Here is a 24,120-nt window from a genome sequence, read left to right as displayed (position 1 = left end):
AGAGAGCAAGACCTGATTTTATGAGGCCTTCCTTTTATAATTTGTCTACCTGACTACAACATCTCACCCTTTTTTGTTAATTCAAAGAAGGTTCATATGTTCTGATGATAAAATAGCTCTCTCTTGTGAGGGTGTTATCTCATTAAGGTTATCACTGGTTATCTCTTAGATATGGGATAAGATACATAAAAGACAGATTACAATCTACAAAACTTAGCAAATTCTATCATGTCCTTGACACAGGGTTTCACAGCATGATAAATAAAAGAATAATGTCCAGTATGTCCTAGGCAAATGGGAATAAATGACCATTGTTTTAAAGTCCAAATAGTCCATTAGCTGGAAATGTTAATCTTTGACATCACTGAATGTACTCTTGGATCCTGGAACAGGGAATAACTGAAGAAGGTTAGTAGGAACACTATTCCATGATGATGATACAGGGCTTTTGTTGGCAATTTGCCTCTAAATTTCCAGACACAGCCATGTCTTGGCAGTCCTACTTCTGGTTTTGTTCTGGCCACGAAGGCTGCATGGTGATTAGGTTCTTTTTCTTCTCACTGGGCCTCATTTTCTTGGAGGCAACTGATGTTTGGCTGAATGAACAGGTGACTACTTTGAAGTTGTTGATGATAAAAACACATGCATACCTTCTCCTTAAGTTAATGAATTAATTTGACTTTGTCATTGTATATTCAATTCAAGAGCCTTACATTAAAATATTTTGCCTTTTTTTGGTATAAATATTGCAAAAAATTTTTTTATAAATATGTAAATATTTAGGAGCTAATTCCCCCTTCTTTCATTTAAAAACAGCATGCATGACTCTTGCCGTGAACATGAAGGGAAGTTCAAAACAAAACAATACATGTAGTAAAACCAAAAACTTAGAGTAAGTGGGAATAATTCTGATACAACAATCCAAAACATTTCCGATAACAGATATAATTAATAACACTTGTGAAATTAGATTATTACCAAACATTAAAACATTGTACCATCATCCCAGTGCCTGCAACAGCTGATAAACCTCAAATCAGTGAAGAATTGGATAAGCGTCTGTTGGGGGTTGTTTTTTCCTTTCCTCTCTGCCTGTGGAATTTTTTTCCCATTGACATGCTAAGAAGCACTGATGGTTGGGTCCCAGCACCAGGGAGAGCGTCACTGCTTTTTGGGAGTTTCTCTCGGAGGGTGTGGGGAGGGAAAGAGGGAACACGGTGAGATTGGAAGTAGGTAAAGGAGGGTGGGGGGCAGTTGCTGGCTCTCGCTCGCTTTTGGCTCTCGGAGCAGAAAGGTCATTGCTACCCCCCCACCATCCCAACGCCGGGAGCTGCCTCTCTGTTTTGGACCCCGCAGCCCTGCTTGGACGCCCTCCTGCTTCAGCTTGCTGTTTTCCCAGCATCCTGCCTCTCCTCCATCCCTTCCCATCTGGGACACAGCTGCCATCACCCCCAGCCCCCTGCAGGTGCCGGGATCGTCACATCTGCCCCGTCCACCGGGAATCTGCCAGCGCTCACTGCCAGCGGTGACGGTGACTGCAGCACAGGGGAAAGTGCCTGAGGCCGAGAAGGACTGGAACTGGGTTCCTGTTCTGCTTCTTGTTAATTCCAGAGTTGTTGTTCTGTTTGCCTTCTTAGATATACTAGTAAAGAACTGTCATTCCTATCCCCAAAACTTTGTCTGATAGCCCCTTAATTTCAAATTTATACTGATTCAGAGGGAGGGATTTACTTCCTCCATTTCAGGGGAAGGCCCTGCTTTCCCTAGCACACACCTGTCTTTTATTCAAATCAGGAGTGATTTTGGCACCCAACGCTGGAACCTGTGGGCATTGAGTGGAAAGGCTGGAAAAGCAATAACAGTTCTTGAGTGACCTGATTTTGTGTTTTAGGTAGCACCATGTTGTCCAGATTACTCTGGTTTGGGCTGCACGTGGTCACTGCTACATCTCTCCCATTTGCAGGCCCTTATTTGAACATGGGTCCTATCACTAAGGCTACTGTGACTATTATCCAGTTCATTTTGTGGGTTGATAAGGTGAGGAATTCATGGGTTTTTAACTTCCTCTGGAAGATTGCAACGTGGGTTCAGAGCTATCACACTCTAACTGTGTGTTTTTGGGGTTTAATTCAATAATGGTACTTACTGTGAGGAAATGACAGAAGGGGAAATTTTCTCCCAACCCTTCATCCAGTCCACCATTTAGGTCCACTGCACCAGTTTTCAAAGGCTTCAAAGGGTTCAAATCTTCTCTAAACGCTAATGCTATTCTACAGTGGCTGGTGTTGCTGATATGCCTGTTAAACCTGTTCTATTTAACATTCAGAGATAAGGGGAGATTGATTTGGATAACAACCCTGATACCTACCCCAGGAAATCGGGATGCTGCTGCAGAGACTGACCCTGCCCCACAGCCCACTTCAGAAATGAAACACCCGGATTGGGTGGGTGTTTTAGTGAAGGAGATGTGTGAGATGGGCCAGATGCTGAAGGAGTACCTTTCCCCAGCTGGTGAGAAACTCCCCCTGCCTTAAAGAGGGAGAGTCTGATGGTGCAGCAGTGGAACCCACAGACATTACATCTGTCCAGGTTCCAGCTGAACTGCAAGGGCAATCACAGCCAGCAATAGTCACCCCTGTGGAAACAAAGAAGTCTAAGATGAAAACAAGGTACCTAGAAAATAAGGATAAGAAAGGAGGGCCCTCACAACCAGCAGGAAAGCCAGAGGTTGAGATCATCACCAAGTCCCTGTCGTACAAAAGTCTCCATACTCTGCAAAAAGACATTGAGTGACGAGGCCATGAGGCTTTTACCACCTGGTTACTGCAGGTGTGAGGCCTTATGGGTACAGGTGTGCAACTGGATGGTCCTGAGGCAAGGAATTTGGGACCCTTGACCCAGGACTCAGGTGTGGATCAGGTATTTGTAAGGGAGCCAGGGCCCCTTTCCCTCTGGGAGTGCCTTTAAGGAGTGTAAGAGAGAGGTTTGTCCACAGAGAGAGAATGCAGGAGCACCACCATAGAATGTGCTGGAAGACCCTTGAGGAAGGGATCCAAGAGCTGAGAGAAGTGGCAGTGCTGGAGGTGCTCTTTGGGAGGGATGGACAGCATGACAATGACCCTGACAAGGTCAGGTGCACAGGGCAGATGTTGTGGAATTTGGCAGTCCCGGGGCCATCTCAATACACCACCTTCATTGCAACAATTAATGCTGATAATAACAGAGACAGTGGGTTCTGTTGCCAACAAGCAACAAGCTTAGAAATTTTGAGAGTATAATCAATGGCCCAATGCAGGCTCATGTCTCTGCTGTAATTGTGAGCCTCCAAGAGGAGATGAGGGAGATGAGGGAGGAGGTGAGGAAGAACAGCTCCCAAGCAACACCAGTGCTGTCATATCACGAGTTCCTGGAACACATTTTCAAGCCCTTCCAGCTGTTTCTGTCTTGCATCACAAAATTTGGCATGTGTTTTGACCTTTTAAAGGACTTGTTGCATGCATTAACATCCAAGGGGTTGCTTTCATCGTGCCCCATCCATCCCACACGGCAGCTCTTGCCATGGCCTGGAGGAAGCAGGAGACAGCAAGGATCAGCTGGAAGGCGCTGGCCACGAATGTCCCTCCCGCAGGCCCCTGGAAGGTCTCTGTGCTCTGCCCACGCCGCCCCTCGTGCGCGCAGGGAGCAGAGCCCTCCCAGCCGGGACAGGATTCCTAATGGTTGCTGGTGATTTTTTCTAGGGAGACTTCCTGCTCAATGCAGGCTTCCCCTCAGGATGCCTGATGGTCTCTGGTGGTTTCAGTGGGGACAGCTCCTGCTCAATGCAGGCTTCCCCTTGGGATCCCTCATGGCAGCTGTTGCTGAGGTTGCTGCATGGTTGCAGGCCTGAGCTGTCGCCTGTCCCCAGCCACTGCCCGCTGAGGGCCTGCTCTTCCAGCCTGCTGGGCATGGGGCTGGCTGCTTTGGAGTTGGGATTCACCTTTTCCTTCTCCATGTGCAACTGTCTGGAGCACAGAGATCCCAGGAGCTGCTTCCTCCTGAGCCAGTGGCACTCCTGGCACTGGGCAGCGCAGGGCCCTGTGCCCCGTATATACCCCTGCAGGGCGGGGCTGTGCCATGTCACCAGGACAACAGAATGGCCAACAGCACCCAGGAACCCGATAGAACGGCCCTGTGTCACAAAGGGCCCAGCCCAGCACCCCTTCAGCAGCCCAAGCCCCTGGAAGTGGCATGGAGCAGGAGCCAGACTGGAGGGCTTCGAGCCCCTTGTTCTGATCCACTGATGAAAATGATCAGAAATGGCTCTGCCTCAATTGGGGTGCAAATGAGACCATGTGCCAAAGTCAATAGTGTGGGTTTTATTGTAGAGTAAACAAGTGGCAGAGAGAATGAAAAAAAAGAGAAAAATAGAAATGGAATAGAGGTGGGGGAGAGAAAGAGAGTGAAAGAGACAGATTAAGTAGAAAACCTCACCACTCTGTGGATCCCAATGGAATTCTGCTCTCTGATGGAGAGCATCCACAGATCTCTTGGAGATGGATCCCAGTGACATACTGTGGATGCTCTACATCTCCATTTTCTTGGTGCTGAGAGTCCCTCACAAACTCGGAGTTTAGGGGGTCCATACACACTAATATATGATAAATGTATATTATAGTTAAAACTTTCACAAAATATTTAAGTAGAGGCTTTGTATTGTGCATTATAATATTAATATTTGCAGAAATAAATGTAGTTGTGAAATAATAAATAATACTTTTATTTTTATAACTAACTGACGATATTTAGAATAACTCAAATATATTTGTGAAATGTCTATGTTGATTCCAAGTACTTATAATAAACTTAGAGTAGTGGAAATAGCTGAAACCGTCTGCGTGTTCAGACATCATTGAAAGAACCACGCAGATAACATTGAGAGAGCAGATGTAAGGAGGACTCTGCTGCTGACTGTCAATAACTGTCACTGAAATTACCAAACAGGGGACCCTTGTGAGCAAGTGACACAGGACCCTCTAAACTGCACAGAAGGGGGGACAGGGGTCGAACCAAGCTAAAGAATTGCCAGATGTAAACTAATTCAAAGCAATGTTTGAATATGTATAATCCCTATAAATATGTATTTGACCAATGCAATAAAAAGCTTTTATGGTTAACCAGTGTGCCTCTGGCTGTGGCTACGCACCCAGCACTGCTATTGTCCCTTTTGTCTCTTATTAAACTTTTAAAAATTTTAAAGAGTGAGGCTGGTTCCTCACAAAACCCAAGGTGCTCACCACTTTCTTTCCCCCCCCAAGCCAGCATCTGTCAATCCCAAACTTTGTTCAGATGTTGGAGGAGGAGGCTGCGAGGAAAAGGAAGATGCCCTGGGTAGGAGGCAGGTGAAGGGGCAGGTGCCCCTTTCCTCCTCTCCTCTGCTCCATCTCCCAGCCCAGCATCACCCCCGGCTGCAGGACAACCCCGCTGCCGACACCTCCTGCCAGGGACGGATTGGGGGGGATCTCCTTCCCCTTCCATCTGCAATGGAGGCAAATCGCATCCTCTCCTTGTCCACCTTCCTTCCTCTCCTCTTCCTGTCCTTCATCCATCCACGTTCCTTTCCCTTCTCCTTCTTCCCTTGCTCCTTCTTGTTCTTTCCTCTCCTGCCTTTTCCTTTTCCCTTCTCGCTGTCCCTTCCTCTCCTTGTCCTTCCTCCCCCAGATACTGAGCTGCAGACAGAGACCAGGGACAACAAATCCCTGGCACAGAACCTTGTGGAAGAGGCCGTTTTGAGTGGCTCTGTGGCACTGAAATGCAACGGGAAGGAAAAATCCCAGAGATCCCACACAAGGAGGGGCTGCAAACCGAGCCCAGGGAGCTGTGAGGAGGAAAGACCCTCCCTGTGCCAGGAAGGCGACTGGAGATCCGGCCAGATCTTGGAACTGGTGGAGAAGCCTCAGGCCATGGAGAAGCCCCACGGGTGCTTGGAATGTGGGAAGGCTTCAGGTGGAGCTCAGCCTATTCCTGCTGCCTCCAAACACAGCAGTTCCAGATGCAGAGATCCCCCTGCAGGATCTGGAGATCCATGGGGATGTAGAGATCCCCCCACAGCCCCTGGAGGAGCCACGCAGGAGCGCGGGGATCCCTGAGAGGAGGCTGTGACCCCGCAGGCAGAGGGGCCCCCGCTGGAGCAGCCTGTCCTTGAAGGACTGAGCCCGTGGCAGAGTGACCCACGCTGCAGCAGAGTGAAGAGGGCTGGTACCCATGGGATGGACTCAGGTTGGAGAAGTCCAGGAGAAGTCTCCTGTGGGAGAGACCCCAAGGTGCAGCAGGGGAACGACTCCTGTCCCTGAGCAGAGGGAGAAGCCACTGGGGATGAACTGACCATGGCCCCATTGAAGCGTGGAAAAACACTCAATAACCCACAAAATGAGTTATAAGAGTAGATGTGTATTTATTCAGCGATGAGGTGCATGGTGGATAGCTCTTCCAAAAACATGCACACCTTTGGCGACCTGGCCTCTCCTTTTATTCTCTACAAACTAGGACTACACAACACACCTAATACATATTCATTGCCTATCCCAGCTTCACATTGAAATTAGTTTCACACCTCTTTTCGACTGAGCATTTGTAGCCGTGGAAAGGGGTTTTAACCCTTTAAGTGTGGTATGTGATAACTGAGAAAAGATTCGTGTTAATCACAAAAGCATTGGGGTTTGTATAAACCAGAAAACTAAGCTCTGAAGTGAAGCATGGACACTAGATAAAGGAAATTATATGATAAAATCATTCTGTTTAAAATCACATTATTATGTTATATTATGCAGTATTATGTTACATTATAATATGTTATGCTATATTTTGTAAATAAGTTGTATCGGCTACCAGCTTGCAAAATCAGACTTCCCAATAGCCCTTCCTGCCTTTGTCTGATCAATACTGCCTATCTCAAGAACCAGAGGCCCAGAACTTCTCTGGTGGTTATCTACAAGGACCAGATGGCTATCTGTGACTGATTATCACCCAAAGGCTTTGTGTAAGGATGTTTATTCAACCACCACAGCTTGTGACAACAAAAAACCAAAAATTATTGATTTCAATGAGAACCCACAGTATAAGAAGAGGCTGCAAACCAAGGTTGGGTGGAGCGTGGAGTGGGCGGTGACCCCTCACGTTCCCCAGCGCGCTGCTTGCTCTTTCTATATGAAATAAAGCAATCTAAATTTTGCTGAAAATCGAGACTTTTGTCTCTCATTTATAACAATTTGGTGCCGAAACCCGGGACGTCCTTGGAGCCCTGAGAGGCACTGCGATTTCGGGGAGGCGCCCCACTGCTGTGGCCCCGGTTCGTCAGTGATTCTCGGGACCCATCGACGTCCCGCACCATAGAGACTGAGCAAGGAAAATCTCCCCGGAAGACCGCGGCAAAATCACCTGTAATTCCCGTGCACGAAGAGCCAGACAGGAGCATCGGACTGTGAGTATCTGTGTGGTTTGGTGGGGATGACTGTGTGCTTGCCTGAATGAGACGTGGCCTTTGCTGCGAAGCGAGAGTGGAGTCCTTCTATCCGCGTTTCCAGCATCCCGCGAGGGACCTGGCCGGGGACCGGACGAAGCGAGTGAGCACAAAGGGAGAGACTGCTTTTCTTGTCCTAGCCCAGGTAGAGGCTGGGTCCTTCCCACCCTAGTCCAGGTAGAGGCAGGACCCGGGGATGGGGGAAGGGGGAGGAAAAGAAAAGCAGATGGCAACACACCAGTCACGGAGGGAGAAGGGAAAAGCTGCTTTTCCCATCCCAGCCCAGGTAGAGGCGGGTTCCAGTCCATCCTGACCCAAGGAGAGGCAGGGGTTTGGGCGGAACACATCGGGGAGTACAAACACCTCAAGACAGTCCCTTGAGGCAAAAATGGGACAAAGAGGGAGGAAGATTCTGAGTCCCAGGGACCCACGAAGAGGTTCAAGTTCATTTGGTCCACAAGGAGACCGGGAAAATAAAGACAAGACAAGTAGGTTGCCAGAAATAGCACCAGGCAGCCCTTTGAGAGTAATATTAAAATGTTGGGACACAGGGGCGGTATACAGAGGAAAAAGTAAAGAAAAATTGATTCAATATTGCATGGTGGAATGGACCAAAGAAATTATCCATAAAGATAACCTATACTGGCCCATGTTCGGATCATTTGAGGGTTGGATTTGTCAGGCATTAAACACATATGTGGCTTGTAAAAAAACATTTAAAGGAGAGGAATGTGAGTATGCTGCCCTGTGGGCAAAACAGTCCAAGCCATCCTTGATATATACTCTAAAAGAAAAAGAGGATGAAAATAAAAAAAAGGTTACCTGGGAACCCCTCGATAATCTCCCACCTCCGTATAATACAGAAAATACAGGAGACCCCCCCACGCACCCACTTCTCCTCCTGGTACTCCCATAGCTCTAAGAACTCGCTCCAGTCAAAGGAATACCAGGAGAGATGGTATCACCAGAGAGGAGGGAGATAACGACACAAAGGCTCGCCTTTACCCCTTGAGGGAAGTGCCATTAGCAGGACAACAGGCTGGATTAATTGGATTTGTAAATGTTCCCTTGAACACAGGGGAAGTGAGAAACTTTAAAAAAGAAATGGGAAAACTATTAGAAGATCCCATAGGGGTATCAGAGAGACTAGATCAATTCCTCGGACCAAGTATGTATACTTGGATGGAATTACAATCTATATTAAGTATCCTATTCACCACGGAAGAACGGGAAATGATCAGACAGGCTGGAATGAGGGTATGGGACCGGGAGCATCAGATTGGACCTGGGGGAGACCAGAAATGGCCATTAAATAATCCTAACTGGGATAATCAAAATGATGTCCATCGCCAGAATATGATGGACTTAAGATGGATACTCATTAAAAGTATCCGAGAATCAGTTCCTAAAGGACAAAATATTAATAAAGCCTTTAGTGAACAACAAGAAAAAAAAGGACGAATCCCCGACTGACTGGTTGGAGCGGCTGAGGAAAGATCTCCAAATGTACTCCGGGATAGACCCTGACACACAAGTGGGTCAGGCACTCCTCAAAACCCAATTTATTGCTCGATTATGGGGAGATATTAGAAAGAAATTAGAAAAGTTAGACGATTGGCAAGATCTGGGGTTACAAGAATTGCTAAGAGAAACAGAAAGCAAAAGCTAAAATCTTTATAGCTGCAGTTCATGAAACACAGAAAGAAACCCAGCAGAAAGGGGGAGGGAAACCACGAAAACCCCCACCGAAACAAGGAAATGAAGCAGGAAATTATTCACCAAGGCGAACCTGCTTTTACTGTAACAAGAAAGGTCATATAAAGAAAAACTGTAAAGAACGGATACGGGATGAAAAAATGTTCCAGGAAGATGAATAGGGGTATCAGGGGCTGTATGTACTGGGGACCATACCATCCAAAGAGCCCTTGATAAATTTAAAGATTGGTCCCCAGGGGGAGGTGGTGGAATTTTTAGTAGATAAAGAAACCGAAAAAATCCACAATTAAACACCTACCAAAAGGCTGTAAACCTAGTAAAGAAACGGCACTCGTGGTTGGAGCAAAAGGTGAACCATTTCGGGTCCCTATTATTAAAAATGTGCAAATTGAGACCCGAAACAAAATTGAATTAAAAGATCTGCTGTTACTGCCAGAGGCAGAAAATAATTTATTGGGGAGGGATTTAATAATAGCATTGGATTTGAAAATGGAAGTATCCCAAGGTCAGCTTAAAATTTTTGCTTTAACTCAAAAGGACGAGGAGCAAATATGTCCTGAGGTGTGGTACACCCCTGGGGAAATAGGGAAGTTAAAAATGAAACCTATCAAAGTGAAAATCACTGATCCCGATTTACCTATCCGAGTTCATCAATATCCAATATCTCTGGGAGGGAGACGGGGCCTTAAGCCTCTCATAGAAAACCTTTTTCAACAGGGGGCTTTGGAACCATGTATGTCCCCACATAATACTCCTATTCTGCCTGTCAGAAAGACAGACGGGAATTACAGATTGGTACAGGATTTGAGGGCTATAAATCAGCGAACTGTTACCAAATTTCCCGTAGTAGCAAATCCTTACACTCTCTTAAACCAGTTGTCCCCTGACTACACTTGGTATAGTGTAATAGATCTAAAAGATGCCTTCTGGGCATGCCCGTTAGAGGAAAGTAGCAGAGATTGCTTTGCCTTTGAATGGGAAGATCCTGATAAGGGCAGGAAACAACAACTGCATTGGACACTATTGCCTCAGGGCTTTACAGAATCCCCCAATCTCTTTGGACAAGCCCTAGAAGAATTAATGCAATCTTTTGAGCCACCAGAGGGGGTGAAATTGTTACAATATGTAGGTGATCTATTAATAGCAGGAAAAGACGAGAAATCTACAAGAAAATGGACTATAAAACTTTTAAACTTTTTGGGACAACAGGGATTGAAGGTATCCAAAGCCAAATTACAGTTCACAGAACCAGAAGTAAAATATTTGGGACATTGGCTAAGTAAAGGGAAAAAGAAATTGGATCCTAATAGAATCTCTGGAATATTAAGTCTGGGACCTCCAAAAACCAAAAAACAAGTGAGGAAAATTTTGGGATTGCTGGGATATTGTTGCCAATGGATAGAGGGATTTAGTGAGAAAGTAAAATTTCTATATGAAAAACTTACCACTAATCGCCTAAAATGGACAGAAGAGGATGATAAAAGTTTTGAAAAGGTCAAACATGCTTTAATTCAAGCCCCTGTACTCAGTCTCCCAGACTTGGAGAGACCATTTCAGTTATTTGTAAACACCTCTGATCAAACAGCATATGGGGTGCTCAGCCAGGAATGGGCAGGCAGTCGAAAGCCAGTGGGATTTTATTCTAAACTGCTCGACCCTGTCAGTCGGGGTTGGCCCACATGCCTCCAGGCCCCAGTGGCCACAGCACTTTTAATTGAAGAAGCCCGAAAAATTACCTTTGGGGCACCCCTAGTGGTCCACACCCCTCATAACGTAAGGGGAATTCTGAATCAAAAAGCTGAGAAATGGTTAACTGATGCCCGAATATTAAAATATGAAGCTATTCTAATCACTTCCCCAGACTTAGAGCTAAAATCAAAAACGGCTCAAAGTCCTGCACAATTCCTATATGGGGAACCGGGAGAAAATTAAGAACATGATTGTGTGGATGTTATAGAATTACAAACAAAAATTAGACCTGACTTGTGAGAAGTTGAATTTAAGGATGGAGTAAAATTGTTTATAGATGGATCTTCTCGAGTGGTGGAAGGAAAACGAAAATCGGGATATGCCATAGTAGGAGGAGAAGAATTGAAATTAGTAGAATCCGGACCCTTAAACGCAGCAGGGTCCGCTCAGGCTTGTGAACTATTTGCTCTTTATAGGGCATTGTCTTATTTAGAAGGTAAAAAAGGAACGATATATACGGATTCTAAGTTTGCCTATGGCACAGTCCACACATTTGGTAAAATTTGGGAAGAAAGGGGGTTAATTAACACTCAAGGACGGGGGTTGATACATCAAGAATTAATTGTTAGAATACTAGAGGCTCTTAGGGGCCCCATTGAAATTGCTGTGGTCCATATAAGAGGGCACCAAAAAGGAACAAGCTACCATACAAGGGGGAATAATCTGGCTGACAAAGATGCAAAAAAAGCAGCATTGAAGCAAAAACCAGTTTCTGTATTAAGTACTAGAGTTAGAGATCTCAGCCTCAACCAGGAATTACAGAAGCTATTTACTCCTCAGGAAAAAGAAGCGATAAAAAAATTAAAGGCAGAACAGCATGAGAATAAATGGGTTTTACCAGATGGCAGGGAAATTTTACCTAAGACCCAGGCCAGACAAATTATTGAATAATTACACCAACAAACACATTGGGGAACCAGAGCACTAGCAGATCAATTTTTAAAACTTTTTGGATGCATCGGTATTTTTGATATTGCAAAGCAGAGCGTACAGGGTTGTTTAACTTGTCAGAAAATTAATAAAAAAGGTTTGTGACAAGGTCCGTCAGGAGGACGGAAAACTGCTTACACACCCTTTGAAAGAATACAAGTAGATTTTACAGAATTACCAAAAATAGGAAGGTGGAAATACTTACTAGTGATAGTAGACCAATTAACCCACTGGGTAGAGGCATACCCTGCAGCTAGAGCCACATCACAAGTGGTAGCCAAAATATTGTTGGAACACATAATCCCAAGGTATGGCCTGGTTCGAGCAATAGACTCAGAGCAGGGGACGCACTTTACATCAAAGGTGCTGCAGTCACTGACCCCGGCACTGGGCATCAGCTGGGAGTATCACACACCTTGGCACCCTCAGAGTTCTGGGAGGGTTGAAAGGATGAATCAAACATTAAAACAACAGCTGTCAAAATTAATGATTGAGACTAAAATGCCACGGACAAAGTGCCTCCCACTAGCCCTAATATGCAAACAATGCCAAATTGGAAAACAGGGATTTCACCATATGAAATGCTGTATGGTATGCCTTATCCTAAAGGAGAACAACTTGATCGAGCTTTATTTCATCACCCTTCCCTCCGGAATTACACAATAATAATAATCAATAAAAATTTTCAAGAATTAAGGGAGAAGGGAATTTTAGCTAAAACCATCCCTATAAGATTTGCCATAGATAAGATTAGGCCAGGACAACATGTGTTATTTAAAAAGAAAATCTATATCCAAAATGGGAATGACCGTATTTGGTTTTGTTAACAACTGAAACAGCTGTGAGGACAGCTGAAAAGGGATGGACACATGTGAGTAGAGTCCAGGGTCCTGTAACCCCTCCTACTGCAGGTTGGGCAGTGACATCCGAGCCTGGAGATGTCAAAGTGCAAATTCAGAGCTCTCGATGTCGGCACCAGATCAATTTGTCTCGAAGGTCTCCCAGTCAGGACTGAAAGTCACCTGTCCTGAAGCCAGGTGTGATTGTAACCTGTTCATCAAAAAGAGTTGTCCATATTGTACTGAGTTGTGGTGGTCTCATCACTATGGTGGATATCTCCCATTCACATTATGTGTCCAATGTAGAAGAAAGGAACAGAAGAAAACTGTTAAGGTGCTAAATACCCTATCAGCACGAGGAAAAATCGAAATTGATGATCGTAATTGGTGGGAGTTATTTGAGAATGGAACAAGAGGAAAAGAGAAAGCCAGAGCAGAGGTATTGGCAATAGAGTGTCAGAAGGGTTGTGTATACCGAGCTGTTACTGCTGTACCTTGTACTGGAATGTTAAAGCTAAATTTGGGACAAAATTAAGAAACACTACCAAAAGAGAAAGACAAAGTGGGAGAGCCCAGGACATATTCCCTGCTGCCGAGAAGATCAAACAAACCTCGGCTACTGGCAGCAACCCCGTAGGCCTTGAGGGAGGCAGAGGGATGAAAATGGTCATGGGAGTCATCCCATTGCTAATGATGATAAAAGGAAATAATGCTGATGCTTGTTCCAAGTGTCACCAGACAATTGGGTACGGGGATGCACGGTATCCACCCTTGCCTTCCACACACACATCAATTCGGCCTGCTGTAATAAACACATTATGCACTATTATGGAAAAAATTGGGTAGCCACCAATTCGGGAAAAGGAGGGTGGGCTCCATCAGCATACCAAAGTTGCCCAGTAGGAGAGACACACCTCTGCTTCACAAAAGAAGGTATGTGGGGATATTCAGATCAGGGAGGAGTGCAAGATCACTACAAGGAGGAATTGATTAAAAAAAAATAACTAAAATGTTCAAGGGAAAAAGGACAAACCGTGGGGGAAGTTTTAACTTCTATGAGAGAATAAAACAACAACTCAGCGAACGGGAATTACCCACTTCGGGAAAAAAATATTTGTAGGATTAATGAAAGAAATTACTAGTGAACTTAACTCACTGTTGGATCTGTAGAGGAATGCAGATGACTGAACAATGGCCATGCAGGGCGGGGGAGGATTAGGGACAAAACATTTGTTACAGTGAAATCAAACAGAAATATCGAGGGGGAGTGTGTGGGAAGTTTAATAATTCTGAATGCTGCTTAGAAATTGATGATAATAATGAAGTAATTACTAGAATTGCAGAAGAAATAAAACGATTAGCCCATGTACCTGTACAAAACTGAAACACTATGCTTAATTATAATTGGTGGAATAACCTGTTGGGGGGAGCTTGGTGGAAGAAATTAGGGTTTATGTTAACATGTGCATTATTAGAACTACTGTTCATCCCTTGTCTTGTTCCAAGCTTCATTCGACTAATCCAGTCGGTGGTTCAAGGAATGCAAGTTGCTACAATACCAATAGACCCTGAGAAGGCAACAAAATTAATGACAGTACATGAATTAAATCTAGTACAAGAGGTACTGACAAAATTTGAAACCAGAACACGAATCAATGGGATAAAAAAAGAGAAGTGGGGAAATTGTGACAATTGATAAAAGATTCGTGTTAATCACAAAAGCATTAGGGGTTTGTATAAACCAGAATACAAAGCTCTGAAATGAAGCATGGACACTAGATAAAGGAAATTATATGATTAAATAATTCTGTTTAAAATCACCTTGTTATGTTATATTATGTTGTACTATCTTACATTATAATATGTTATGTTATGTTTTTCAAATAAGTTGTATCGACTACCAGCTTGCAAAATCAGACTTCCCAAAAAGCCCTTCCTGCCTTTGTCTAATCAATACTGCCTATCTCAAGGACCAGACTCCCAGAACTTCTCTGGTGCTTATCTAGAAGGACCGGATGGCTATCTGTTACTGATTATCACCCAAAGGCTTTGTGAATTTGTGTACAACGAGAACCCACAGTATAAGAAGAGGCTGCAAACCAAGGTTGGGTGGAGCGTGGAGTGGGCGGTGACCCCTGACGTTCCCCAGCGCTGCTTGCTCTTTCTATATCAAATAAAGCAATCTAAATTTTGCTGAATATCGAGACTTTTGTCTCTCATTTATAACAGGGTTCACCTTTTCCTCCTCCATGTGTAACGTCGTCTGGAGCACAGAGGTCCTGGGAGCTGCTTCCTCCTGAGCCAGTGGCACTCCTGGCACTGGGCAGCGCAGGGCCCTGTGCCCCGTATATACCCCTGCAGGGCGGGGCTGTGCCATGTCACCAGGACAACAGAATGGCCAACAGCACCCAGGAACCCGATAGAACGGCCCTGTGTCACAAAGGGCCCAGCCCAGCAGCCCTTCAGCAGCCCAAGCCCCTGGAAGTGGCATGGAGCAGGTGCCCAGCAGGTGCTGGCTTTGCAGGCTGGGCTGTGCGGGGCCAGAGGAATTGGCCGGATGGACGCAGGCAGGGAGTTGTGGTCAGCGGCTCCATGGGCGGCTGCAGGCCGGGGATGAGGGGTGTCCCTCAGGGAGGGCTCTGCCTCGGCCCCGGGGGGGCCCAATGCGAGGGCGAGGGGCTGGGGGGGCCATGGGGGCGTTCGATCAATGGGGAGGGCCCGGGGAGTGCTGAGAAGGGGGTGGTGAGTGGGGGGGAGGGAGGGGTCCCATGGATTTGGGGGGAGTCTTGATGAGTGTGGGGGGAGTCCCATGGATTTTGGGGTCCTGGTGACGGGGGGGAGCGGTGAGTGGGGGGGGGTCCCATGGATGGGGGAGGGGCGGTGAGTGGGGGGGGGTCCTGGCGCCCTGGGGTGGTCCCAAGTATCCGGGGGGGTCCCAGCGCTTTGGGGGGGTCGGTGAACGGGGGGGCAGTGAATAGGGGGAGCCCCGGTAAATTAGGGGGGTCCCTGGTGATAACCGGAGGAGGGGGGAAAGGAGCGATCCCCAAGGGACTCCCCCCGGTGCTGGGGACACCCCGGTGCCCCCCCAGCTCACGGTCCCCATCATTCCCGCTCCTGTTCCCGGGGGAAGTCAAAGGGGAGGGGCGGAATCCCCGGGATGGGCAGGGGGGGCACAAAGGGGGGTCCGGGCCCTGTGCACCGGAGGGTGGTCGGTACACGAGGGGGGGGGTCCAGTCCCGGTGCCCGAGGGGGCGTCCCGGTGCCCGGTGATTCGTGAGGGGGTGTCCGGTGATTCCTGGGGAGGTCTCCGGTGGTCCTGGTGCATGACGGGGGGGTCCCGGTGACTCATGGAGGGGTCTCCGGTGATCTCGGTGCCCGAGGCTGGCGATGTTTGAGGGGGGGTCCGGCGGTCCCGGTGCACGATGAGGGGGTGTCACTGCTCGATGGGGGGGGGGGGAGTCCCGGTGCACGGTGACGGTGCTGATTGATGGGGGAGGTCCTCTGGTGGTCCCGGTGCCCGGTGATTGATGGAGGAGGTCTCCGGCGATTCCTCGGGAAAGGGGGGGCGTTCCGGTGATGCCGATGCACGAGGAGGGGAGAGAGGAAACTCGAGGGTCCTGAGGGGGTCCCGGTGCACGAGGACGGTTAAATTCGGGGGTCCTGGTGCTCGGGGGGGGGGTCGGTTCCTGGTGTGTGACACACAGAGAGACCCCGGTGACACAGGGGACCCTGGCACGGGGCTGGTGACACTCAGGGGCTCCGGGTGGCACAGAGACTCTCCCCAAATTCTCTGGCACGAGGTCCTGGTGGCACGAAGTCCTGGTGACACGAGGAGCTCTCGGTGATACGAGGAGCTGGTGGCACTCCAGGGGCTCCTGGTGGCACAAGGAGCTGGGGGCACTTGAGGGGCTCTTGGTGACACAGGGCTCTCAGTGTCACTCGCAGGGCTCTCGGTGATACGAGGAGCCCCCAAATTCCTCTGGGTGACATAAAAAGCTCCCCAAACTGGTCTGGGTGACACGAGGATACGGTGGCACGAGAGGAGCCCTTTGCACGAGGATCTGTAGCACGAGGACCCCCAAAATTCCTCGAGCGAACCCCCCCGAAATCCTCGCGCGGGACCCCCCACTCAGCGGGAGCCCACCCCCCCCCCCTCCTGCTCCTCACCCCGGGGGTCTCCGGGTGATCCCGCCCCATGTCCTCCCCTTTCCCCCAGGACTGGGAAGGTCGAAGGGACTGAAGGGGGGGTGCAGGTGCGGGTTTTTTCGGGGGGGTCTCGGCGGATCCCGGGGCGGGGTCAGTGCTCAGCAGCGGGGCCGCGCTGCTCGCACCCGTTGGCCGAGATCAGGGGGGGGAGGAGCGGGGGCGGCCCGGGGAGCCCCCGGGCCCCCAAATCACACCCAGGTCTGCTGCTTTAGTCCTGTGCTACCAGCGCTGATTTTTCTCCTAATTCAGTCTTTTGGTGTATTTTTTTTGCTAAGATTTAATAAACCTTTAAAATTTTACAAAGTGAGCGTCGTTTCTCCCACCCTGCACTGCCGGGGTAGGAGGTGCAGCTGGAAGAGGGAGGCGTGTGGAAAGCTGGTTTGAAGGGTCTTCATTTACTTCTCATTATCCTGCTCTGAGTTTTTGGAGTTTTCTGCCAGAAATCTCTCCCCTCTCCCACTCATCCACAGGGCTTGTGGGGCAGTTTTCCCTTTTGGGGGAAAATTAAAGCCAAGCAGAGACGCTCCTAATTAGGGGTAGCGGCAGTGAGGCTCCAGGGCTGCGCGCTGAGCCGGAGGCAGCGAACACGCAGGGCTGGGAAAGGCGTGCCGGGAGCTGCGGAGAACTTTGTTTGTGTTTCCAGGCCAATGGCGGCTCGGGCCCGGGCCCGTTCCAGGGCTGTTCCTCATCTCCGCCTTTGCCCTCAGCCAGCCCGGGGGGCCCTGAGAGCGCGGGCCGAGACTGGGCCGTGTGCAGAGCCCGGCCCTCGCTGCCATTGGCTGATTGTGCCAATGTCACTCCTGGTTGTCGCGCGCTGATTGGGCAGAGCAGCAAAGGCGCCATTGTGGCAGCGTCTGTGCGGGCCCGGCAGCGGCGGCAGCGGCCGGAGCCCGGGGAGGCGGCGGCGGAGCTCGGAGGCGGCCCCAGCGCAGGTGGGAGCCGCGCTGGGTTGTGCGGGGGCTCGGGGCTCGCTGCGGGCCTCGGGGGCGGCAGGGGGCTCTGGCGGGTTGGTTGTGCCGGTGCCGGCCCGTGTTGGCGCTGGGCCGAGGGCGCTGCGGGAGCGGCTGCCCGCGGTCTCCTTCCCGCTGGGGCCTCGGCAGGAGCCGGTGCCGGAGCAGCGCTGGCTCGTCCCGGTTGCTGTGGGTGGCACAGAGGTGTCTGCCCTGTTGCCGGGACTGTGCGGGAAAATTCCCGTGGCCAGAGGTTTGTGTGCCCGCAGGAGACAGAGGAGTCCTGTAAAAGTGACTTTGTCAGGAAAATTAATCCACAAATACCAGAGATTTATGTCCAAAAAGGAGACAGAGGAGTCCTTTTCGCTTTATTCGAATAAAGGGAGAGGCCATGGGACATTCCCCTGGCATCTCTCAAATTTTTGGAGGACGCAGCCGCCTTTTTATCCTATTTTCCCGGCCGCATTTCCCTCTCTCTTTCCCCATTGGCTGAGGTACTTGGGAGGCACAGACTTCCCAGAACGCCTGATACCTGAAATTCCCCTCTAATGTATAACCCTCCCTTTTAATTTTTAATTCTTATAGAATTCATAGTTTTCCCCCCGTTGCTTCTTTCATCTTTCGATATCCAATTTCATTTATCAGCAGCCCTACAGTTTGTTTGTAAAGGCCAATATCTATTTCCATTCATCATTTAGTGGAATCCATCCCATTGTTTCTTTTATCTCTCAGTGCTAGCCTTATCTACAGGCTGATCGACAGCTCATTTGTAAAGACAAATTCAACATTCCTCTTAACTTTATTCCTGAATAAAGGGAGACACCATGCGGCATTTTCCATGCGGTCTCTAAAACGCAGCCTCCTTTTTATCCTCATTTTCCCGTCTGCATCTCCCTCTCCCTTTCCCCTCTGGCTGAGCTACTTGGAAGGTTCAGACTTCCCGATCCGCCTACTGCATGTCCCTCTTAATATTCGCTCCTACTACGATAATAATATTACTGCTTTCAATCCCTCCTTTTCTCATTTTCTCAAGAATTGCCTTTACAAACTTTTAATTACCATTGACTCAATCTCTTTTCCTGCATCCTCTTTGACGCAAGGTGTCTTGCATGGTAAAAAGCTGAGAGTTGCTGCAGCACGTCAGAGGAGCAGCAGCATTCGTTTAAGCCATGGTCTGCCAGGGAACCACGAAAACGTGTCCCATTCCCATCCTTTCCCTGTTTGGACTGGTACATGAGCTACTTTCTTATTTCCTTTGTTACCTTTGTTACTTTTCGGTTATCATCTGCTTGCAAACAGCAATTTGAATAGTTTAATTTTCCACAAACTCCACTTTTTTCTGTTAATAGATAATCTGATCCCATCCCATGGTGAAATGTCTCGTTCCTCATTTCAGTGGATTGTTTGTCAGGAAGTTCAGGAGCTGGAGCTGTCTGGTTGGTTATTATTTTGAGGACACTCTTTAACCTAATTATGCCACTCAAATTACGGATGGATTTTCTGTCTTCTGATATGAATTCGTTAGAGATCCCAAGGGTTGGTCCATGGTGTTGTAGGATTTGTTCTGGTGGCCGTTCATCTTTTTCCCATTTTTGGGTGCTCCCTCCTGTCACGGCTGCATCAATTGACCACTTTTATCTTATGAAATGATAAAATGTTTGGATTCCCAACTCATTTCTCTGGAGTAGCAAAAACACCTCAGTGCTCTGGGGAGAGGGAGAATTTCCCCCCCACACTTTTTTTTCATGAAGTTTTCCCGACATTCATCATTTGCTGTTTCCCTTTGCAGCTCAACCAATTTCCGTTGCAGTCAGATATCGTCGCTATGGGCTCTGCCTTTAGTTGTGCAAATTCCATCTGTGCAAGCAGGCAGAGCTGGGGGTGAGGGGCAGATGGAATCAGCCCAATTCCTTCCCCAGGCAAGAAGATCCTGGGGCATTGTCCACACTTTGCTTCAGGTAATTTGCATTTCTAAAGCTCCCCTCACGGCTGCCTGGAACTGATTCTTCTCTTCCAGAGCTGCCGTTTGGTGATTCACATGTGCACCCCCACAACCTGCTTGTTTTGTTTTGTTTTGTTTTGCTTTTTTTTCTAAACGATTTTGTATTAACTGGTTATGCATTAAAGTCTCGCCATTAATACTCTTCTAGTTTTGCCAAATGCAACCAAAAGATGCGCATCCAAAAATCCATTCTGACATTCTGCCATCATTAAGTTCCTCCTGCAAATATGTACAAAAATATTCCAATGCAATCAAGTTTTTTCTGCTTTTCCTGGGAGTAAAAATTGTCACAACCCTGGCCCAATCCTAACTGATAATATAAATGTAGGATTATTATGAAATTTTTTTCTAATGGTGTAATCTTGTCAGTTAAACTGCAGGAAAAACAAAACTCTCCAATAATATCTTTAGTGTTAGAGAGTCAAGGTTTTACTTGATTCTGGTCGGGGTGTGCAACAGAAATCATTTCATCCACACTGAGCCCGGATGTGCAAAGAAAATCATACCATGACACGTGAGTTTTACTAGATTTTCATAAAGGTTTTACAGCCTGAACCCATAGAAATCCACTCGTCTATTCCTCATTGCTTCAAAGTTGTGTGGTTCTTAGTATTTTGTTTCTTAGCAGACCCGGATTTCTCCTCTTGTGATGTTAATTAGGTCCGAACTCCTGGATTTCCTTCTCAGCCTTTTCCAGACCAGGTGTCTCCATCTATGCTCGATGCCGGGGGCAGTGTCTGGGTGGGTGTTCTTTGATATTTGCTGATGTTTCGTTGAGGTTTTGTTGATGGGCATTCTCTTTGTGGATATCTTTTGGGCTTTCCCAGTCTGTTGACATGTTAAACTCATCCCTATTGACTGGTCTAACACCCCTTAAAAAGTTCTTTAAAATTTCTTTCCCCTCTTTCCCCAGTGCAAAGGCAAAACAAGCCTGAGTTGAGAAATAACTTTTAAAAATTTAAACTAGGTATATTTTCCAACAGTGGAATCCCGGGCAGGCCAGTGTGTGAGTGTAACTGAGAGGCAGAGTGGAATTCTGCCATTGTCTTCCCCAGCAGCTGTGGGGATGCAGGCACTCTTTTGGTTATCAAAGCTTTAATTTGGTGCCAGACTTGACCAACAGGAGATCCTCCTTCCAGCAGTTTTTGGGCCTCAGGTCCCATTAAAGCTGTGGCTGCACAATTCTGCAGACAATGAGGCCACTCTGGCCACTGGGTTAAACATTTTAGCATGAGAATTCCTTTGGCATGGCCCTGTTTAGCATTCTCATACAATTCAAATTCTTTTTCCCTTTGTGGTAGGACCAGGGCGGGAGGCTCAGTTGATCTGCTTTTTAACACTTGAAAATTCTGCTTTCCTCCTGGTGTCCATCCCTCCAGTTTCTTGATTGGCAAGATAGGAATGTCTTAGGAAGAAATCCCTGGCTCCAAAAGCCCTGCCTTTAGCAGGGACTCAATAAGAGGCTCTAAGCCCTTCCTTCCCTCCCTTGGAATAGGGTATTGCTTTCAGACGCCACTTGTCCTGGTTACTTCAAAGAGCTTTGGAGAGGCTCCATATCTAATTTCCCTATTTTCCTGGAGCTGCCCACACTTCTGGTTTCACTTCAGCATAGGCCTTGCCAGACATTTGACACAAAGGCACAACAGAACTGGCCTCTGTATCACCTTTTCCAATATCAATTTGCATTCCCAATTTAGCCATCAAATCCCTTCCCAGTAAATTACAATCACAATTAGGAGGAAATAAAAATTCCTAAATTACAAACCCATCCCCCACATCTGCTAACAGCGGTTGAATAAAACACACCAGCTCACCTTTCCCATTTATCCCCTGAATAATTCTTGGCGTTTTGTCGCCTTAAATCTAAGATTGGGAGTGGATGGAGAGGTCTCTGTGTCCATCAGGAAAGGCCTCCTCTCGATCCAGATCCACCCTGAATGTTCTCAAGGGCCCCAATGCTCTGTGTCCCTGGTGTAATGGGAGCTGTGACACCCCTGACAATGTATGTCCATCAAGGGCTGGACTTGCTCCTCCTGAGGGTGCTCCTGTATCTGCTTCCAGTGTCCTTCTGCCCTGCAGATGGAACCCTGATTCCTTCCCAGGGATTGTTTGGGTTGGCTCTCCCCTGCCGAGGAGGGCAATGCCTCTGCCAGGTCCTTGTGGCCGACCCCGTCCCCTGGGTGCTGGGGCCCCCTTGAGCCCTGGGGTTCATCCCTCAGGGGCTGTAGAAACTCTGCCATGGCCTTTGCCTTCCCCTTGGCCTTTTCCTCATCTCTTCTTGCATTCCCCTGCTGTGCCTTTGTGACCAAGTGCTCCAGGGGCTTCTTCTGCCCCTCCTGCAGCCCCCTCAGTGCCTGGGGGTGCTCATCCTCTGACAGCTGCTGAGCTTTCTGCTAAATCATTCCTTTCTGCACTGACCCAAGGGAAAAGCTTAAATCTCGATCCTTGCATGTCCAATCGCCATTTCCCAGCTGTTCCTTTGTCCTGCTGCTCCTTGTGCTGTGGCTGCCGTGGCCAGCCCGTATCCCAGAGCCGGTGCCTGTCCTGCCGCAGTGTCCAAACGCGGCCCCCCCGGCGGGCAGGGCCGGCAGCTCCACGGGGCCGGGCAGCGGCCGGGGCGTCCCGCAGCCTCCTGGGGGCCGGGGGCCACTGCCGGGCCTGCAATTGCCGGGGGGTGCTGGGCTCAGGCAGCGCCCGGCGCTGAGCCCCGGCTGCCCCACAGCCCCGGCCCGGCCCCGCAGCTCCCCACAGGCCCCCAGCCCGTGCTCCCGGTGCCGCCCCTCTGCGCCCGCTCCTGCCGCTGCCCAGCACAGAGAAACCCCCTGCAATCCTGACCTCCTTGTGTGCCTGTCCTGGCAACCGGGGATACAAAGGATCTGCAGCAGCTGCCACCTTTAGAGGATCAAATCCTGCTGAAAAACATCCCCATCCTCAGTATTTTTCTCTTCCCCCTCTTTACCATCCTTCATTTTTTTTTCCCAGATAGATTGCTCCTGCTGCTTCTTGCCTGAACCATATTCCTGCACACTCCCCTTCACCCAATCCCTTCCCAGCACACCAACACCATCCATCCCCTGTTGTCTAAATCCCTTCTGAACTTCCCTTATTGCCCCCCGTGGGTGTCCATGTCCTTGATTACCTCTGGGAGAATGTGCAAACTCCCTCAACATGCTCCCAAGGGACCCTTCAGAGATATTTTGGGATCATCATCCCTTTGGCCAGGAGCCCTTCCTGGCTTTCCCTTTCTACCCTCCATGTGTGCCCTGCCATCTTTAGTCCCCGAAGATCCCACTGTAGTCACTGCTGAGATTTTCAGTGCTCTCTGGCTGCCGGCTCTTCCCAGCCCCCCTGATCTGTCACTCGTCTGTCTCCTGGCCCGGGCCCCAGCGCCCCCCGGCAGGGGAATTTGGGGAGGTGGGACGGGGGGAGCGCCAAGGCCGGGCCCCCCCGCGCTGTGGTGGCGGCAGCGGCTGCAGTGGGGAGCGAGTGCGGGCGGGAGCGGCCGAGAGCCCAGCGCTGCCCCAGCCCGAGCTGCCCCAGCTCCATCGCTGCCCCTGCGCTGGGATGCTGTGGGTTTGGGGGGAAGAGGGAGCCGGCAGTGGGTGCTGGGCCTGGGGGCAGCAGGAGAAGGGAAGAAGATGCAGGGTTGGAGAACAAAATGGTCAAACGATGCATGTGGGAGGAGCAGATGGGAGTGTGCGGAAGGTGGAGGAATACCAGGAGGAGGAGGAGTGTGACAAAGACTGGGGACACAGGAGGAGGAGCAGAAACAGTAAACAGCACAATGTTCCACTCCTCCCTTTATCTGCAGCCTCTCCCCTAATGCCAGGAGTGTTGCACCTCCACATGCAGCAGGTTAGCAGAGAGAGGGATCCATGATTTTCAGAGGGGTGAATCTTGGTGTTTCTGAGCTTTTTTGGGCTAAAAGTTGGTCCTTTGGTTTTTTGCACGGGCTGAATCTTTATATTTGGGAGGGGATTTTGGCTGAATCTTGATGTTTGGGGGATTATTTAACTGTGTTGTGTTGTTTGGAGGATTTTTGGGATGAAGCTGGGTGTTTTGGAGGTTCTTACAGACACAACATGCCCAATGACTTCCATGGATGAGCTTGGGCAAGGAGGAACTCCCTGCCTAAGGCCCTCTTCTCTTGCTTTTCCCCAAACCAGGATATTTCATTCCCAAGGCGTTGGCAGATGGAGGAGGCAGAAAAGCCCCGGAGATCCCTCTCGAGGA

The 24,120-nt window shown here is 48.8% G+C and overlaps 1 protein-coding gene across 1 annotated transcript in view; it reads left to right on the top strand.

Annotated features, from left to right (window-relative positions):
• LOC148218027 (uncharacterized) overlaps positions 1–24,120 on the top strand; it is a 775,474-nt gene that overhangs the window by 478,541 nt on the left and 272,813 nt on the right. The window contains 1 exon segment of the mRNA XM_088158035.1: positions 11,445–11,456. Coding sequence (XP_088014161.1) covers positions 11,445–11,456 — 12 coding nt within the window.

This window comes from Sturnus vulgaris, unplaced genomic scaffold, assembly GCF_052056855.1.
Source record: "Sturnus vulgaris isolate bStuVul1 unplaced genomic scaffold, bStuVul1.hap1 Scaffold_195, whole genome shotgun sequence".
NCBI classification, from domain to species: domain Eukaryota; kingdom Metazoa; phylum Chordata; class Aves; order Passeriformes; family Sturnidae; genus Sturnus; species Sturnus vulgaris.
This window is presented reverse-complemented; position numbering and strand designations above follow the sequence as displayed.